This window comes from Penicillium odoratum (genome assembly GCF_028828045.1).
Source record: "Penicillium odoratum strain IBT 22623 chromosome Unknown utg000001l_segment0_segment0, whole genome shotgun sequence".
Taxonomy (NCBI): Eukaryota; Fungi; Ascomycota; class Eurotiomycetes; order Eurotiales; family Aspergillaceae; genus Penicillium; species Penicillium odoratum.
This window is the reverse complement of record NW_026643143.1, coordinates 5,240,596-5,259,909: the sequence shown is the minus strand read 5'-3', so window position 1 is coordinate 5,259,909 and position 19,314 is coordinate 5,240,596. Positions and strand designations below refer to the sequence as shown.

The following is a 19,314-nucleotide window of genomic DNA, read 5'->3' as shown; positions in this document are numbered from 1 at the left end:
TTGTGGAACAAGGATGACAAAGGGAAAGTGGAAGTGAATGGGTTGAATAATGGATACATAGAATAGTCCCCTTGGTCTCTTGGCACTCCACATCCTAGCCAGTCATTGGCTGTTAAAGCTGCCACAGGGTCTGACCCAAGATAAGAACATTATAAATGACAGAACCGTGGAAACCGTACCAGGAACATCGAGTATTTTAAATACTACATTTACAACGAACTGAAAATTACACGTATTGTTACTAGACCGTCGGGTCAAACCGATGGATCCACAGCCGGAGCCGAAAGTTTCACTTATCGGGACTGGGAAGAACGGCACGATCCCGATAGATCGGACAACGATATATTAGGGGAAAATAGGGGAATCTGTCCTAAGTTGACATGTGTATTCTGATAAGAAATATCTGGCGCAGTGAAATGCCTAGGTTTAAAGATAAATTACTATATGATATACTCGGATGACCTTGGATCTACCCATGGATTGGATACCAAACAAACTTACGGGAACTGAATGTCACCCATGTGGGCACTATGTGGGCACTGGCCAGCACGTTTTTGTGATCCATCTCGTACATGATTCGACCTATAATATTGCTTTGTTTCATCGTTACGGTGGGTGGGTCTGTAAGGAGGTGCTAGTATACACCGTACTACGTACTGCACTACGTACTGCATCTATGCCCGAAACAAAAGTGAAATCAAAGAAAAATGAAAAAGGAGAAATAAAATAATCGCACTGGTAAAATGAAGTGACTCTCGGAGTAAACAGGTATTACAGCCCTCTGATAGGTGTTCGCATCTTTTCAGGTCTCAGTCGAGTCCAAGGCGGTCCAGAAATAAAAAGTTAATTGTACACATTCCTGAAGATCGAGGCCGTATTACACTCAATCGACCATGTCATCTTCGTGTTCATCTCGATATGATTGTCCAGGAAAATTCAAGCAGTAGAATCCATGGAAACGAAAGCGAAAGCTGGTTCGCATAAGGCTGACTGGTACCGGAGTACACCGGCTCGTGCTCCGTACACTCTGAAGGGTCTGAAGCGGATGGATACTGATGTCTGTGCTAATGCCAAGGATTGATCATATCAGCCTCTTTAGCGTGTCTCATTTGTTGGTCAAGAATAGAAACTATAGAAACCTAGAACAGCCTAGTGCTTTACCCTTGACCGATACATTAGCACCCCACGCCACTAAATACTCTGTCATCTGGGCATTATCCTTATGTGATCAATTCTACTTTATGGATTGATTTCTTTCCTCCTCGTATTCCTGACCTTATCAGCACCTGCAGGCTGGTGAATGTCGTCCACTCGTTTTTCAAAGCTACTCTGCATCTTTTGGACCCCTGCGTGAGCTTTGCGCCATTTCCCCCGCGATAACCTTTTTTTTTCATTTACATATACCTTCGTTTGATCTTGAAATATTGAGGTGCTCAACACCTTTCAGCAAAGATGGGGCGGTGGTTCCCTATAGCGCTCATTGCGCTTTTTGCGAAAACCACAACTTGTTGGCCATACGATCCGTCCTTGGTTCAGTATAATTTAAACGAAAACCAAACAGCTACAAATCCAGCTGATTATTGGGGAGAATGGCCAGATCATACTGGCGAATATTTTCCTTCTCCCGACAACTGGCGATTCCCATTCTACACTATCTTCTTGGATAGATTCGTCAACGGCGACCCTACAAATGACAACATCAACGGAACATTATTTGAACATGATCTGGATTCCAACCAGATGCGTCACGGTGGTGATGTAGCTGGTCTGGTCGATACATTGGATTATTTACAAGGAATGGGCATCAAGGTTGGTACCCTACCATGAAGGCGAACGCGGTCACTCACAAGTATAGGGACTTTACCTTGCTGGAACTTCCTTAATGAATCAGCCCTGGGGATTTGATGGATACTCAGCTCTCGATACAACCCTCCTGGACCAACATTATGGAACAATTCAGGTTTGGCGCGATGCCATTACTGAAATACACAAGCGGGGGATGTATGTCCTTTTCGACAACACAATTGCAACGTAAGTATTCGAAGCTCCCAACATGCGTCCAAAGCTAAAGATTCTTTTTCTTTCTAGTATGGGTGATTTGATCGGTTTCGACGGATACATGAATACCACAGCTCCCTTCACCGTCAAAGAGCACCAAACAACGTGGAAAACCGACCGTCGATATGTCGATTTCGATATCGGTCAAACATACAATGAGACCTGCGATTACCCTCGGTTCTGGTACGAGAACGGATATCCAGTGAATGAAAGTCTGATTGCGGGCCTCGTCGGTTGTTATGACAGCGACTTTGACCAGTATGGTGATGTCGAGGCTTTCGGTGTGTTCCCAGATTGGCAACGTGAATTGGCCAAGTTCGCCTCCGTGCAGGATCGTCTACGTGAATGGTACTCGCCTGTGCGCGAACGATTGATCCGCCATTCCTGCATGATCATCGCATCCTTGGATATTGATGGTTTCCGATATGATAAAGCCACTCAGTCTACCGTTGACGCGCTGGGTGATATGTCTTCCGCCTATCGAGCGTGCGCACGCGCTGTTGGAAAGGAGAACTTCTTTATCGCTGGTGAGATCACGGGTGGTAACACCTTTGGTGCTGTCTACGTCGGACGTGGCAGACAGCCTGATCAGATCTCCCCGAGCCCGACCGACGCCATGGCAATGAGCAATAAAACTGCGTCGCAGTACTTCTTGCGAGAGCTGGGCCATGAAGCCATTGACGGTGCAGCCTTTCACTATTCGACATATCGTGCTCTGACCAGATTCCTGGGTATGGACGGATCGCTTTCCGCGGGTTACGATACGGCAGTGAACTTTGTTGATGCATGGAACTGGACATTGCAGACAAATGATATGGTGAATGCCAACACAGGAAAATTTGATCCTCGCCATATGTTTGGTGCTACCAATCAAGATGTGTTCCGCTGGCCTGCGATCGAATATGGTGTTGAAAGGCAGCTTCTGGGCTCCTTTATCACTACTTTGCTTATCCCTGGTATCCCACTTATGCTCTGGGGTGAGGAGCAAGCTTTCTATATCTTGGATGCGACTGCAGAGAATTATATCTATGGAAGACAGTCTATCTCTCCTGCAAATGCCTGGAGAACGCACGGTTGCTTTGCGTTGAATTCATCGCAATACTATCATTGGCCCATTGATGCTGGTCGTGACGGTTGCAACGATGAGACCGTTGCCTACGATCACCGTGACCCGACCCACCCAGTTCGCAATATTATGAAGCATATGTATCAGATGCGTGAACTTTTCCCTGTCCTCAACGACGGTTATCTGCTTAGAGACCTGTCGAATAGCACAGAGGAGATATTCTACCCTGGTTCTGGTACCACACCCACGGAAACAGGAATGTGGTCAGTCGCCCGGCTTATCAACCCCGATGTACAGGATCTAGACAACAACCAGATGATCTGGCTAGTCTATCAAAATGTCAACCGAACCATGGACTACGAGTTTGATTGCAGTGATTATGAAACGTCTTTGCTTGCTCCATTCCCCACTGGAACTCGGGTCAAGAATCTCTTCTATCCCCACGATGAATTTACACTGGAGAAAGGACCAGTCAAGCTTTACATCAACGGATCAGACGAGCAAAACGGTTGTTATCCTAACATCACATTGGCTGCATACGAGTTTCGTGCATATGTTCCCATCGATAGCTTCGCAACGCCTCGGCCTATGGTCACCAAGTTCTCTCCCGGACACGACTATCCTCTCCACTCAACGGTGGCACCCAATCTTTCGGAGGATGTGAAGATCGAGCTCTACTTTTCCGAGGAGATGAATTGTACTTCTGTGACAGAGAGTCTCTCATTCAATTCGTCCACAGAGTTCGACAAGGAGCCCACGCTTGACACAAGTACCGTTCATTGTACGACTATCGATCCCACCTACTCCACCGAAAACACGACGACCGGACAGATTCCTAGTACATTTATGTGGTCGGCGAATATCACTGGTGTTTACAACGGAGTTCACCGATTGAATTTCAACAACATCTCCAATTCCAACGGCACCGCGTTTACCGATGCGGTTGACCACTTCCTCTTCCGAATTGGGCAAATCGATAACCCTATGATCTTCAGCTCCGCCAACTACTCCATTAGTTTGCTGCACCAAGAGACTACCAATGACACTCTCTTCATCCAGCATCACGCTGCCGGTGCTGACAAGTACCGGTACTCGACCAACTGGGGATCAAGTTTCTCTGACTGGAAGACATACGCCGGTGGAAACGACACAATCGAGCGCCTTCCGTGGTCAGGCACTAAAAAGCAGGCCTGGGACGGTGACCACGTCCGTGTTGAGTACTGGAGTCGTTTGACCGGCAGCAGCGACTACGTGCAAGAAGGTGATGCAAACTGGGGATCTACTCCACGTCGTTATCCCCATGTCTTCTTCAACGGCCCGTACAACGAATACGGATATGACGGTGGCCTGGACAATGTCGTGCACCTGGACGAGGTAGACGGGCACTGGAAATATCATTTCACGTCGGAATGGCCCGCGGTTGGACAGCTCAACATTTGGGGCATCAATCCTGACGGACAGCCGGATCAATCCTGGGTTCTGGGTGATGTTGACTACGACAATGTCTTGGATCGTATGCCGCCATCTTCTCTCTCGGCTACGTTGATTAATATCACCGACGCTCCTGACAAGGGATACTTATCCTGGAAAATCCTGATCAACGACGGTACTCAGCGCTACCAATTGGTCGCGGTCGGAGCTCAATCGATCCAGATCATCATGTTTGTGCTTTTCTGGATTCTGCCTATTTTGACCAGCTGTGGATGTGTCTACATCTTCATGAAGTCCTTCTACAAAGTCAAGTTCAACCAAGTTGGTATCAGCGAGAAGCGAAGCCTGGCCCCGATGGTACTGTTAAAGAAGTTCAAGCCATTCAACAACTTGATGGGAGATTCTGGCACCAAACTCTTCGGTCTGGGTGGTTCCAAGTCGGCCTTCATGCAAAGCACCACTGCGCTGGGAGCTGCGGGTGCATCGGAAAAGCGCCGCATGGTGCTCATTGCCACTATGGAGTATGATATTGAGGACTGGGCTATCAAGATCAAAATTGGTGGCCTTGGTGTCATGGCCCAGCTGATGGGTAAAACCCTCGGACATCAAGATCTTATCTGGGTAGTTCCTTGTGTCGGCGGTGTCGACTATCCGGTCGATCAAGTCGCAGAGCCTATGACTGTCACTATCTTGGGTAGTGCGTACCAGGTTCAGGTGCAGTACCACGTCTTGAAAAACATCACCTACGTGTTGCTTGACGCTCCTGTCTTCCGCCAGCAGTCAAAGTCTGAGCCATACCCTGCTCGCATGGATGACTTGGACAGTGCGGTTTACTATTCAGCTTGGAACCAGTGTATTGCGGAAGCGATCAAACGATTCCCAATTGATCTATACCATATTAATGACTACCATGGATCGGTTGCTCCTCTCTATCTTCTCCCTGAGACCATTCCTGCTTGTCTTTCTCTTCACAACGCCGAGTTCCAAGGTCTCTGGCCTATGCGCACTGTCAAAGAGAGAAAGGAAGTCTGCTCGGTCTTCAATCTCGATGAGGATGTCGCGCGCCGTTATGTCCAATTCGGAGAGGTTTTCAACTTGCTTCACGCTGGAGCAAGCTATCTTCGCGTCCAGCAACAAGGTTTCGGTGCAGTCGGTGTGTCAAAGAAATACGGCAAGCGATCATATGCTCGTTACCCTATTTTCTGGGGTTTGCGAAAGATTGGTAACTTGCCTAACCCCGACCCTTCGGATATTGGAGAGTGGACAAAGCAGCCGACCAAGGAGGAAGATATCACCGTCGATGCTCAGTACGAAGCAGGCCGTGGTGAGCTAAAGCGACAAGCTCAGGAGTGGGCTGGTTTGGATCAAAACCCCGACGCCGATCTTCTCGTTTTCGTCGGCCGTTGGTCCATGCAAAAGGGTGTTGATCTCATCGCCGACGCCATGCCCGCTGTACTTGAAGCTCGCTCCAACGTGCAGGTTATCTGTATCGGTCCTGTGATTGACCTTTACGGAAAATTCGCTGCGCTGAAGCTCGCTCGCATGATGGAAGTCTATCCCGGTCGAGTATTTTCGAAGCCGGAATTTACTGCTCTCCCGCCTTTTATCTTCTCTGGTGCTGAATTTGCCCTCATCCCGTCTCGTGATGAGCCTTTCGGACTTGTCGCCGTCGAGTTTGGCCGTAAAGGCGCACTGGGTATTGGAGCGCGTGTCGGTGGTCTGGGTCAAATGCCAGGCTGGTGGTATAATGTGGAATCAACATCTACATCTCATCTTCTGGTCCAGTTCAAATTGGCTATCGATGCTGCGCTCAGCTCAAAGACTGATACGCGGGCTATGATGCGTGCGAGGTCTGCGAAGCAGCGTTTCCCTGTTGCTCAGTGGGTGGAGGATCTCGAGATCCTGCAATCTACGGCGATTCAAGTGCACAACAAAGAGAGCTCCAAGGGTCATCATCAAAGTCGCATTCATACTCCGAGGGATAGTAGCTTGAGATCTCCGAGCGAGGCACTCAGCCCGCTGCCTTCGCCAGGAATGCACTCCGCGTTCCCGCATTCCAGAGACAGCAGCTACTCTAGCTTCAACCAGGTCACTGATCTCGGCTCGAACAGCGCCCGCAATATCTACAGTCGAGATGCTGGCCCGGAGACTGAAAAGCCAAAGTCTGGTCTGAGCCGATCTCTTTCTCTAGGTGTGCGTTCGGGCCCTGGCCATGCTGGAAATCGTGCCCGTCGCGGTCAAACTGCCGAGGGTTCACAAGACACTGACAGCGAGGTTGATGCTATTGCCGAAGAGAGCGACGATGATAGCAATGAGGAGTACACCCTTACTCCTGCCCAGGTTGAGGAAAGCAGACATGTACACGCTTTCCAGCGACACGATATTCCGATGCACCGACGTGTCCCTAGTCACGAGTCGGTTCATGCTAGATACATGTCCCCTCTCACCAGTCCTGGTACACCTCCGGCCTCTGATCAGCTTCTTCTTCCCCCTCGTACCTTGGCAGAGAGCAACAGATTGAGCAGCGCATCTGTTCTATCACTCGACTCAGTGGTCGGCAACAAGAAAGACTTCAAATTGCAAAAGGTCGATCCGTTCTTCACAGATGGAAATGGCGAATACTACCACACCTTCCAGCAGAAGCTGGCTGACCTGAACGGTTCCAACTCCGAAGGTCCACTCTGTATCGAAGAGTTCCTGATCAAGAGTGAACAAGAATGGTTCGACAAATTCCGCAACGCCAAACTGGGCCGTTACAGTCACAAGTCACCCACCCCATCCATCTTCCGGTCAAAGCACAACGACTCCCCATCTCCCTCATATAACGAGGAACCCATCATTCACGTCGCTGATAGCGAGAATGGCGATGAATGGGACGACGAATTCCTCCTCGGAAAGGACTATGTCCCTCCTACTGGACTGAGAAAGTGGATGCAGATCAAGATTGGCGATTGGCCAGTGTACTCAATTTTCCTTGCCCTAGGCCAGATTATCGCCGCAAACTCATACCAGATCACCTTACTCACAGGCGAGGTCGGTGAGACGGCCGATAAGCTCTATGGTATCGCAACTACATACGCTATTACCTCGATATGCTGGTGGCTGGTCTACCGGTATTTCAAATCCGTCGTCTGTCTCTCCACACCGTGGTTCTTCTATGGTCTTGCTTTCTTGTTGATCGGCTCCGCTCACTGGGAGCCTCACTCGTTTAACCGAGGATGGATTCAAAACATTGGAAGCGGATGCTACGCCGCAGCTTCTTCCAGTGGGTCTATCTTCTTTGCCTCTAACTTCGGTGACGAGGGTGGTGCACCTGTTGAAACATGGATCTTCCGTGCATGTGTTATTCAGGGTATCCAGCAGGCATACGTGATTGCTCTGTGGTATTGGGGATCGACATTGAGTAAAGCCTCCAGTGAAGGTCTCTTGACTGATGTCAACACAATCTCCAATACCTGGAAGATGACGTACGTATTCACTTATACCTTTCACTACATTCGCTCTTCTTCCTTTCAGTTGCTAACATTCTTCTAGTGCCATCTGCTACCCAATCGCCTTCCTCCTATTCGCTATCGGCCTGCTCCTGATTTTTGGACTGCCCGATTACTACCGTCAGAAGCCAGGCAAGGTGCCCTCATTCTACAAATCTCTCTTCCGAAGGAAAATCGTCCTTTGGAATTTCGTAGCGGTCATTCTACAAAACTTCTTCCTCAGCGCACCATATGGTCGCAACTGGAGCTGTGAGTTCCATTCCATCTTCCATAATGCCGGTATACTAACGCATAATCTAGTCCTCTGGAACTCCATCCACACCAAACCATGGGAGATTGTCCTCCTCTGCATCCTTTTCTTCGGAGGAGTCTGGTGCATCTTCCTCTACATCGTCAGCCGATTCTCCAAGAAACACAGTTGGTTCCTTCCTGTCTTCGCATGCGGTCTAGGCGCTCCCCGCTTCATCCAAATCTGGTGGGGTGTCTCCGGTATTGGCTACTACCTTCCATGGGTGGCAGGCGGATACACCGGTGGAGCACTGGCATCTCGCAGCATCTGGCTGTGGCTGGGTGTTCTGGATTCTATCCAGGGTCTTGGTTTCGGTATCATCCTTTTGCAAACCTTGACTCGCGTGCATATGTGCTTCGCTCTCATGGCGTCGCAGGTTATCGGCTCTGCTGCAACAATCTGCGCTAGAGCTTTCGGTCCGAATGGCCTTGGCCCTGGTCCGATTTCTCCAGACATGACCCGGGGTGCCCATGCGCTAGCAAATGCTTGGTTCTGGGTCGCTTTGTTCTGTCAGCTTTTGATTTGGTGAGTGACTCTAATTCTATGGACTGATGAACATAACTAACATATCATAGCGCGGGATTCTTGCTCTTCTTCCGGAAAGAACAGCTATCTAAACCCTAATCTCTCCCTCGTCTACATTTCCTTGAACCTTGATACTATCCTTAATGTCATAACCACGCCTAATGTCGAACCTCACATATGTACATATAGCCTGTCTGATCGAGCTTTAAAGTTGGCTCATTCATCATGTTATCCATAAACTATAGCGGTCCTTTTCCAATATACTTCTCCAAGAAATCAAATCCTTCTCGCTGTAACCACCAAGTCTTCGAACCAACCTTCATCATCATCGCGAATGTATGCTCTTCCCCAGGAACCTCAGTCATCCCACAAGGAACACCAGCCTCGGTCAAGCGTTTATACAGCTCTCTGCTCACATCAATCGTGACCATTGTATCGGCAAGGCCGTGCACGATATACGTAGGAGGAAAATCAGCAGAGACATTCTGCACCGGGTCAACCAGTTTAAATCCTTCATCGGAGCCACCCTGCGCGCCTGGAGGGTAGATGACTTCGGGAACCTTCCCAGAGGAGATCTGCGTGAAGGCGAATGCATCACGCGGCTGCGAGAAATTCGGACCCTTCGATGCGCCAGACTCACTCTGTCCTTCTAGAGAGACCGAGCTATCCGTCGGGATAGGAATCTCGTCGTAGATTTTGTTAAGGAAGGATTCCTCCAGGTTAGGCGGGAGTTTGGCGGCGACATGGGGGAGCTCTGTTTTCCAGAAGGGGTGTGTAAAGTGCACAGCGCCGTACAAGGAGAAAATAGCCTTGGGTTTTTTGGGGGTGTCGAAGCCCTGTATCTGTTAGTTTCGAGTCCTATTCCACACATTCATTGTTGGATAGAAAGTAGAACATACCAAAGCCAGAGCCAATTGCCCACCAGAAGAAGTTCCAAAAGCAGCAACATTCTCCTTGTCCACACGGTGGGGTCCTTGTTCAGCTAGAACAGCATCGAGGTGTCCATCGTAGACCCAGGCGAGCAAATCGCGAATATCCTGCATGGGTCCCTCAAGCAAGTTCACACCGGGGCAAAGCCGGTGGTTCGGAACGAGCACGATCCATCCGCGCTCCAGGCAGTCGTTTACCTGTGGTAGAGAGACCATGCGAGAATGGCCGAGCATGAAAGCGCCGCCATGAATGTCAATCACTATCGCCAGGGATCAGCATCTAATCAATTAGGTATTTCGGAATGGGCGGATGAGGGAATACCCACCGACGGGGTAATTCAGCGGCGATGACGAGGTAGTTTTTGGGAGGTAGACATCGGTAGTAATCTTGCTTCCATTGATCTCCTTGTAGAGCACTGTTAGGGGGGTTTCGAGCGACATTATGGGTGTTTGAGCATTGAAGAGGGGCAGTTCCGAAGCTTTATGGCGAATCTGGGGAACTCGGGAATTCCGAGTGGGTTGAGTGGGCGGTTGTGGAGATCCCGCATAACCCGGAAGGGGCACAACTACGTTACTGAAGTAGATCTAGAGGATAGATGGTACCTCTTGGACTATGTCTAATATCCCTAAAATGATGAATAATCAGACTTCGAAACATCTATAACATCATTTGGAGGTCTCAAGTGAAGTCAATTCCACCCTGACGGAGCCTCCGATCAATTTTATCGAGTATGCAGACTCCCGAGGTAACGCATTAATGTTCATGAACACCCGCTGGCTTTTAATATCTTTTAATAAGACGATTTCACTAATTCGTATCGTTAGGATAACGGTGCCGGATGAGACAGACATTGAAAGTTTGATATAGTTGGAGTTGGCCCCGGGCTTAAGTGGAGTTTTTTTTGGATTTTCACAAGGCAGACAAGTATTGAAAGGCCAGAGGGACATATCGGTGTAGTATCTTAATAATAGGCCATTACTTACCTCCAAGATTATGATTACCCAGCTGTCAGCTTAAGACGTATCCAGGCTTTTGCCATTTTCACCACTGTGCTAAACCTACAAATCTCTCTCCAAAACACCAAACAGAGCGCCAATATAATAACAATATTTGTCAGTAGAAAATCTTGATTAAAAGGAGAGTGTATTTATAATGCTCATAATACCCCAATCGCTCACGAATGCAAGATGCAGACATCGCTAGAACCAGTCGAGAAACATGGAAAATCAAAAGACAGACATCAAGTCCCGCGAAAGTATCCATATACTATACATTGTCGTGCAATCAATGCATAACTCATAATCCTCCTAGTTCACCACTCATACTATCAATCCACTTCCAAGAACAGTCACGACCGGCGGACTGTCTAAACGAATATCGACTAGCGATTCTCCGCATCAGAAATGGAGATGAGTAGATCGTGGACGAAGTCTAGTCAAGACCAGCATTGAAAAGACAGTCCAGTACTCAAGAGCTGATCCCGCCTCATATACACAGACATCAGGTCGGGCATATAACCGTATTATCCATATCAAGTCATTCCATCATGAACACATTCCCAATATCCAATCAATACAATCCAGTCCAGTGCAGCCCGGTCAAGTCCACAATACCGCTCCAAACCCCATGAAATCAATCAACAAAAAAGAGAACCCATTGCAGAGATCCGAACCACAGCACAATTTCCATCCGCGATTCACAGAAATCCGACCAGCAGATAAAAAGCAGAATCATCGGTAACAATCTACCGCCCCGATCCCTTGGAACTGGAGTAGCCGGAATCCGTCCAGCGACCAGCACTGGGCGAGGAAGAAGCACCGCGCGAAGAGTGAATTGTGCAAGCATAACCCACCAACACAGTCTTTTCCTGGATAGAGTGACCGCGCTGACCATAGGCGGCGCAGGGGTCCGTTGAGTGTTCAAAGTAGACGCATTTGCAGACGGAGAATCGTTCGACAACTCTGTAGCACATTTTGTCGGGAGTATTTGTGGGAGTAGTTGTCAGTTCGAGTACCGAGAATCGAGAAACGAAGGTAAAGAATGAAGATAAAGATAAAAATAAAGACTGAGTGTTCGAGCCAGCGACGAGTGGAGTCGAGTCGAGCGCACAAAGAATGGACCAGCCTGATTAGAAGCTCGAATATTCAATGATCTGCGATGCGACGTGACGTGACGCAATGCAATGCACACGCAGAAGAAAATCGAAGCTCCCACAAAAGCAAAGAATTATAACGAAGGGAAGCAGTGGAGGCAGAAGCAGGAGCAGAAGCAGGAATAGAAACAGAGGCGCAGACAAGAAAGCCCAGAATCGGCTCCATGTGGGCGTTATATACGACAGGGTCCTTAACCTTAACATGTAGGAGTAAAAGAAAGTCGAAGTCAAAGTCGGAACTGCATTAGTTCGGCTGATCACATCCTCATTCATGCAAGGCATCCCGCAACGGCCAGCCCTATGAGCCCCAGGCAGAGACCGGAAAAGACCGATGGGGTCGAACGAATAAGAGAGTAGGATAAGAGCTTAGCTTGTTCTGTGGAGTCGGGTTTGCTATTATTATTCTTTCCCCGAGCCAGTCAGAGCTGGGACTAAGACGGAAATGGGTCTGGATCAGGAGAAAGTTCGGGACTTGCGTTCCTTGGTCTGGAGGTCTGGAGGTCTGGAGTTCATGACTTTTCTTTTGTTTTTGTTCGTCATCTGTGGCTGGAACGTAATTACGGTGAGTACAGCTTGAAGATGAGGTTTTTAACAGCATTATTTTGTAGAATGAGTCGGTGAGTGAAGGGATGGAGGCTGAGTTGCTGAGAAGCTAATTGATAAGTATCCACTTTGGAGGAATTTGAAGTCTCATGTTTGGTTGAGGCTTGATGATTCATCGGGCGTTCTGACTGCGCCTCAGTGGCTAAGGTAAAGACAAATTGCCCGGGATTCAGCATTAGCATAATGATATAATGATTATTGAAACCTCACCGTTCGTACACTTGTTATTCCCATAGTAACGATCATATTTCCATTGTAAATCTACGGTGTCCGTATAGGGGGTGGGTGCGCCCTAGGCTCCCACTTTCAGCTGACGCACACTGAACGAAAGATCCGGTTTTCCTGACGAACCTTGGCCCATAGGGCTGAGAGGGGTTTGATCCACTTAGGGAATGGTGCGACATCGGTAAATGGTCTCAGCTAGCGAGTCATTCGATTACTGGACTGATTACACTGGATCAAGTTCATGCAGGGGTATGATGACCTCATTTAGACAATGGAAGGCCCCAAAACGAAGGAATTTGTCTGATAAGCTCGTTTTCAGGCTATTTCCAAGCCATGTGCTATGAGGAAAGGAATTTAAAAAGAAACCAAGACAAGCCACAATAATCATACATGGGTCCTTTTCAGCTCATGTCTAAACCGACCCCAATGCGCCATAACTCAAACCACGTGCCAACCCCGTTCGTAACATCCGGAGTACATCCTCGCCCTTTGTAGATTCAGGGAGTCCTACTCGCCAGTCCCATCCTCGGGCTCGGCCTGAATCCTTGTCGCTCGGATGAGGCACAAGGACGCCTGAGCTACCCACCGAGGCTGGGCCGCCGTTACGAGCTGACTCGCGTATATCATTCCCAATGAGAGAGAAAGTTGAGGCCGACAGCGCCGACACTGATTTCTTCAATAGTGCACGGGGAGAAGGTGGTGAGAATTCATTAGAGTTGCGCCCAGCAGAGTAATGCTCCAATAACGTGGATCGGAAGCATTCCTCACACTGCGCGAAGACCCGAGGAGTCACTGTCTCAAGATCCTCAATCGCGGACAGAATGGCGAATTGTTGAGAGACCGATAGGATTGGAGTTGGTTCTGCATAGGTCAGTATATATCAGGTCAGGTCTCGCGTATGGATCAATACTTACGATTCACAAATACCAAGGCCTCTCCAAGAAGAGCCAGCAATCCATCCACCTGCACGGCAGAGTCACGAGTAGGGTCGTAAAGTCCACCATAGATATTGTCGGCCGCACTGCTGATGACGGCCGTAAGAGCCTTGGCGGCCATGCGTCGTCGGGCCAGCGGCTTGAATCTAGGTCGCTCGCCGTCCTGCAACTCCACAGCCTCATCTCGGATTTCATAGAATCGGCGCAATGTGGCATACCCACTGATGTGGAACTGCAGAATACGGGCAGCCTCCTCGTCGACCGAGGCAATAGAAGACAGGCAGACCTTGGGGTCTTTGATCAATGACCAAAGCTGACCGTCCAAATCAGCGGCATCCGGGAAGGCACGTGACTGCACCAAACTGTAAGAAATCAACAAATCTACGACGGACTTGACCTTGCGCTGGTTGCGGGCACGGGCATAGCAAATGAGAGCAAGGCCGAATTCCGAGGCCTCGGAATCGTCAGACTTGGAAGTGATCTGATCACCAAATCGCTGTAAGAGGTTAGCGTCCGGTCCCAGTCAAAAAGTAACGGTATACATACCTCAGAAACCCGCCGGCCTTCCTCCTCCAAGCCCAAATCAGAGAGGAGCATCACCAGCCGGTCCAATTGGGCAAGGTCTTCCAGTGGCAGACGACTCACGACCTCTGACACTGCCTTTTTCATCATCTCCGAGTCATCTACTCGAGTGAGGACTTCCAATGCCATTTCCCAACCTTGACGAGCACCAGTCTCATTTTCGATGGAGCCACGATCATTCAACCCAAATGCATAGCTACGGAGGATATCATCCTTGTGGAGACCTTCAACCGGTGGCAGATGATCTTGTCCATACGAAAGCACCATCAAGTCATGCTCGCTCAGACCCGGCATCTTCTTGGAGCCGCCCGCCTCAAACCATCCACCGAGACAGGCAACCTCGGTGACACCAGCCGCCACACAGAGAGACCAAGTTTGTATGAGTTCCAGAGTACCCTGCACGTTGCCTTCGAAGACAGAGGCCAATCCAACCTCCAGGCTGCTCATAGTGTTCACCCGGAAGCCTGTATCATCGGAAGGCTCATTGGTGGCGCTGCTAAACGCCAAATCCAGGCGCCGGAGGTACGCGTCCCTTGTGTTACGGTCCACGGCCCGAAGCTGATTTCGGGATCCGCGGGAGCGCTGGAGGTCATTGCTAGATGTGCTTGCGCGGAGATCAAGATTCGGGGCGCCATCGTCATCCTCGCCATCCCACCAAGCAGTTAGTCCAATGGTGGCCTCTACCCAGTCTCGCGAGTAGGCCTTAATTGTGGCGGTGTCGCCAAGAATGATTCGGTACAATGATCGAATGTTTTGGTAGATACTCCATGGCACTCGGCTTTCAGCCATACGCGCGGACTGTGTGAAGCTGACCGGATTTGTGTTGAAAACCCCAAAGTTGACGGCCTGAAATTTGTTCTCCTGAACAGGAACATCGGCTTGATCTTTCTCGTTGCCCTCGGCAAACTCTTCAAGATCACTGACCGCGGCAAGAACCCGTTTCCGATACTGGGTCCAGTCTGGTCCCGTGATGTTCCAGTCATCGTCCTGGAACCCAGGGCAGAAGTCCAGAAGTTGCAACGCTCTGTTCACGCAGCGCTGAATGTTCTGCAGTTGAACACCGCGATAGCCTGGCTGGGGCAGGCCGTCCTCCAGGGCTGACCGAGCGTAGTTGAAATCAGCTGAGCGTAGAATTTCGGCGGCCTCTGCAAATCGACCACGTAGAACAGCAGCATTTATAATGTCCCAGAAATTAGAGGATGCAGTTGGGTTCGGTTCCACATGCCGCAAAGCCTGGAGGTCATTTGTTTGGGATGCGTGATTTCCGTTCAGCCAGTCTAGGAGGATCTGGGGCAATGGAGTCGCAACACTGGCTCGCTGCATAGCCTTGACCATACTGTTTGGTGCGCCACGGGCCATAGGGTTGGAGGCGCTAGCGATCGGGGCAGAGGCCCGAGAAGGATGGTGGATTTGCAGCAGTAGAGAGGCAAGGAAGCTCGCCTTCACTAGGTTAGGAGCCTGCTCTCCCGGGCCAATCTTAGACCCAAAACCGTAGGGGCGAGTGATACCACTGCGGTCTGCACATATATCCCAGGTTGCAGCCAGCTTGTTGGCAGTATAGGACAGGATTGAGTCAAGATCAAGGTGTCCGTACTGACCATCTCGAATCTCGTCCCACAGGCGACCCAATGTATCCTCCGTGTTGATGATCATATCAGCAGGCTCGTTGACCGGCGGGGGAACTCGTGTTCTAGAAGCGAGGTTGTGTAAGATCGAGGGCATGGCCGAAGCCTTCTTGGGGGATAGTTTCGTCTTGCGCAGAGGTGACTGATTTGCCCATTTTTCATCCAGCCTCGGGCGTTTGGCATCGACAGGGTTTGAATAGATGGGCTTGCGCTGTTGGCCAAACAGGAATGACGGCTGCAGTGGCTGGGTCGGGGCCTGGGTCTTCTGAGTCGGTTGCTGGGTAGGTAGCGGCTGTGTCGAAAATGGCTTTCCAAATGTTGAATCTAAGAAGCTGAGGTGGTTGGAGGGCTCACGGATGCTGGTATCCATATCACCCTGCGCATCTTCCTCCTCGGGCTCCATTTCCGCTTCGTCGTCGTATTCCTCGTGGTACTCGCTCAGCTTGGACGACGCGAACCCGTTTGACTGGCTGAAGTTGGCCGAGTGGGTGAATGCACTCCCGTTCGTCGCGGAAGTGAAGCGAGACTGTGACGTGAAAGTGTTGGCCTTCGGCTGGGTTTTCTTGGGCATGGCATAGTCAGTTGACCCAAACGAGGACCCGAAGATGCTGTCATTGGTGTTGAAGCCGCCGGATTTGGTGAAGAGGGAGTCTCTGTTCTCGTTTCTCGATTGACCGAACTGAGAGGTATTATGGGCCGTGGATTGCGGGTGGCCTTGGGGGGTGAACGATTTTGTGCTCGAGGGTGGCGGGCCGGCGGGTGTCGTAGAGATGTTGCTCCAGAGGCTCTGGCCCTTCACCTTGTCTGGTGTCGATGGCGGCCCCGACTCGAAGTCGTATGGAACTTTGAATGACATTGTTGGTTGTTGATGGGTTGATCACAACCTCTGCAGATGAAGAGAAGAGAAGGAACTTTTGGGCCGCAACAACGCAGCATGCGTATATGTCGTGAGGGAAGCAATGGCCCAGTGAGTATAGTGATCAGTGTCGCCAGGTGTGAGACACGATAAAGGAAAAACTGTATTAAGCACAGTCCATTCTCAAATGAATTGTTGAATGTTTTTTTGGGGTCTTGTTAGTCTATCCGTTGACGCGACTCCAATCCGCGAATTCCAGGTCACGTGAATCGAGCTAGCTTACTGTCGCAGGGGTCGTGATCCATGCACCTCGAAATTAACCCACCACACCACGTTAGTTAGTTAGTTACAGAAGCCGCTTTTCTTACCTAATTTAAAAATATCGGAAATCCTCGGACAAAAGCACGTGATGTTCAACGTCTGATATCAAATTGTGAATACAGGAGTAAATCAAGATTTATTTGTCTGGGTGTTCCGGCCGATGGGGTGTTCCGCTCGCTTGGGAATTACGTTGTCCCCTGTCGCGAGTTCCAATATCTGAGGGTTTACGAAATACCAACACACTTTTTCTTTTTTCAGATTTAGACAACTCTGATATCGGATCTCAACAACAATTGCATCATTAGACCGACTTCCGTATGAGCTCCTCTCCAGTATCAATGGATACGCGGCGGACTGGGTTGGCCTCGAGAGTCTTTTGCAAATCTCCCCCCCAAGTGAGAAAGCTTTTCGCAGGTGATTTCAAAAACAAAGCGGACCCTGAAGCCATTCGCCTGGTTGAGTCAATTCTGGAGAAGAATCCCATACTGAGCCATGAATTACACTGTTACTTCCGCATGACTATGGAACTGCGCCAACCTTCCTTGGCGGATAAGAGTCTCGCCGAATTTATGGCTCGGGACTATTCTCTTTCGCTTATGACCTCCTCTTTTTCGACAACTCGCGCCATATTGCAGGAAATGGTGATAGTCGCAGCCAACATTCAGCGACTAGCATGCGCTTGCCTAATCACTCTGTTGACCCGGCTTCGGAAGGTTCAACCGCGGCGCTGGGAAGTGCATTATAATCCGGACTCTAACGTTCCCTAATTGACGAGCACCACCCCATATGAGTCACGCGACGCTGGCCTTCCATCCTGGATTGAGGAGTATCGGGTCTACCGCGCGCTATGGCACCTTCAATTGTGTTTTGATCTATTGGTCGTTGCCGACAGGCTAGAATGGGCCCAAAGTGACCTAGAGTATCTGCGGTCTCACTACATGGACTTGAATCAATTGCCTGATATAGCTGCGGATGAGATCCTCTCCGTCAAGGAATGTCTAGAGGATCTATCTAGTGCCGATACAGATTATACTACACAGCCCTCGGTGGAATCGAACAGCAGTGATATGGCTCTCATTAAAAAGCTACCGATTGCCACTCAACTATCCTGCAAATTCGACGTTTGGTCACCTCCTCTTGCACCTATACTTTCAGACTACGACGCGGCGGGCATTCTAAGAGACATCTGGGGCCGGGGAACCCGGATTACCAAAAGGAAATCTAAAGGCAACCTTTGGCGCTCGTGGCAAATCCGCAGCAGAACCCATCCTGCCAAATTTCAGGCATGCAGCCTCCAGGATTCCCGTCCATGGCGCGCACTGGGGATGCCGTTCTGGGATCGCTGGCGGTTCTATGGGCTGGGACTTTGGACGGCCCAATGGCCCGTCCGGCCGGAGTCAGGACCCATTTTGACTCCCGACGGAGTGGAGGTACCGAAAGGGGCTGATCCCCCTATCAGCGGTGAGGAAATTGATTATCGCTTGTCTGTTCTTGTCGACGCGCGTGTGCAAATGGAACGTCAAGAGAGAATGGAGCGAATGGCAGAAGATAAACTAGCCAGAGAATAGAAACTAACTATACGTGTTGAATAGCTAGCTAGATATGGAAGTGCAACCCAGCGAGACCTTTTATCATTTAAGTACTGGACTGGAATACCATATGATACCAATCCTCCCCGTTGCCATTTTCGTCTGTTCCCGGGGTCGTCCAGGCTGTTACCGACACCGGTGCTTTCCGTACTGCGAGTTGCTGCTTGTGGTTTATCAAAAACCAGGCAGCACCTCCACCATTGGGAGTGCCCAGCAAAGCCAGTCCACTCTGATTGATCAACACGCCGCTTTCTTTTTCTGATTGATGTCGAAAGACGTCCCGGGCCAAGCAGGTACCACGGTCGATAACCGCCACTCCGTAAATGGCTAATAATTGGCTGACCGCCCTGGAGACCGCCCTTACGATTACTTGTACTTTGGCCTTGCAATTCCCTCGATCCGTGTTCAATAAAAGTGCATTTTATTCAATCTAGACTGCAAGCACAAGTGCTTGAGATATAACGGAATGTACTTCGTACGTGCACTTATAACAACAATTTACGGTCAAGAACAGAGGTTTACAGAGTACCACCTGGCAGATCTATGTACTCGGGCATAAACCATTGTTTTCAATGTTGCCGTGTCCTGTTTCCCCATAAGGTAGCACTGCAGCAGGACGGTATTCTTCCATGGACG

The 19,314-nt window shown here is 49.7% G+C and overlaps 5 protein-coding genes across 5 annotated transcripts; 2 read left to right on the top strand and 3 right to left on the bottom strand.

The window, feature by feature from the left end:
• Nucleotides 1-1,452: 1,452 nt before the first annotated feature.
• On the top strand, nucleotides 1,453-8,959 carry ags1 (alpha-1,3-glucan synthase Ags1; the record flags this gene model as incomplete). Its single annotated transcript, XM_057135833.1, has 6 exons — nucleotides 1,453-1,809; nucleotides 1,856-2,031; nucleotides 2,089-8,022; nucleotides 8,090-8,295; nucleotides 8,347-8,860; nucleotides 8,911-8,959. 6 exons carry the CDS (start codon nucleotides 1,453-1,455, stop codon nucleotides 8,957-8,959), a joined length of 7,236 nt encoding a protein of 2,411 aa, XP_057001769.1.
• A 140-nt stretch (nucleotides 8,960-9,099) lies between these two features.
• On the bottom strand, nucleotides 9,100-10,230 carry N7520_001897 (uncharacterized protein; the record flags this gene model as incomplete). Its single annotated transcript, XM_057135832.1, has 3 exons — nucleotides 9,100-9,696; nucleotides 9,760-10,049; nucleotides 10,116-10,230. The coding sequence occupies 3 exons, from the start codon at nucleotides 10,228-10,230 to the stop codon at nucleotides 9,100-9,102; spliced, it is 1,002 nt and encodes a 333-aa protein (XP_057001768.1).
• Nucleotides 10,231-11,534: 1,304 nt separating this feature from the next.
• On the bottom strand, nucleotides 11,535-11,762 carry N7520_001896 (uncharacterized protein; the record flags this gene model as incomplete). The annotated part of the gene is made up of 1 exon (XM_057135831.1): nucleotides 11,535-11,762. One exon carries the CDS (start codon nucleotides 11,760-11,762, stop codon nucleotides 11,535-11,537), a length of 228 nt encoding a protein of 75 aa, XP_057001767.1.
• Nucleotides 11,763-13,182: 1,420 nt separating this feature from the next.
• Nucleotides 13,183-16,768, bottom strand: N7520_001895 (putative nuclear pore complex subunit Nup85; the record flags this gene model as incomplete). Its single annotated transcript, XM_057135830.1, has 3 exons — nucleotides 13,183-13,631; nucleotides 13,685-14,201; nucleotides 14,252-16,768. The coding sequence occupies 3 exons, from the start codon at nucleotides 16,766-16,768 to the stop codon at nucleotides 13,183-13,185; spliced, it is 3,483 nt and encodes a 1,160-aa protein (XP_057001766.1).
• An 836-nt stretch (nucleotides 16,769-17,604) lies between these two features.
• On the top strand, nucleotides 17,605-18,657 carry N7520_001894 (uncharacterized protein; the record flags this gene model as incomplete). Its single annotated transcript, XM_057135829.1, has 2 exons — nucleotides 17,605-17,802; nucleotides 17,881-18,657. The coding sequence occupies 2 exons, from the start codon at nucleotides 17,605-17,607 to the stop codon at nucleotides 18,655-18,657; spliced, it is 975 nt and encodes a 324-aa protein (XP_057001765.1).
• Between the last annotated feature and the right edge of the window lie 657 nt (nucleotides 18,658-19,314).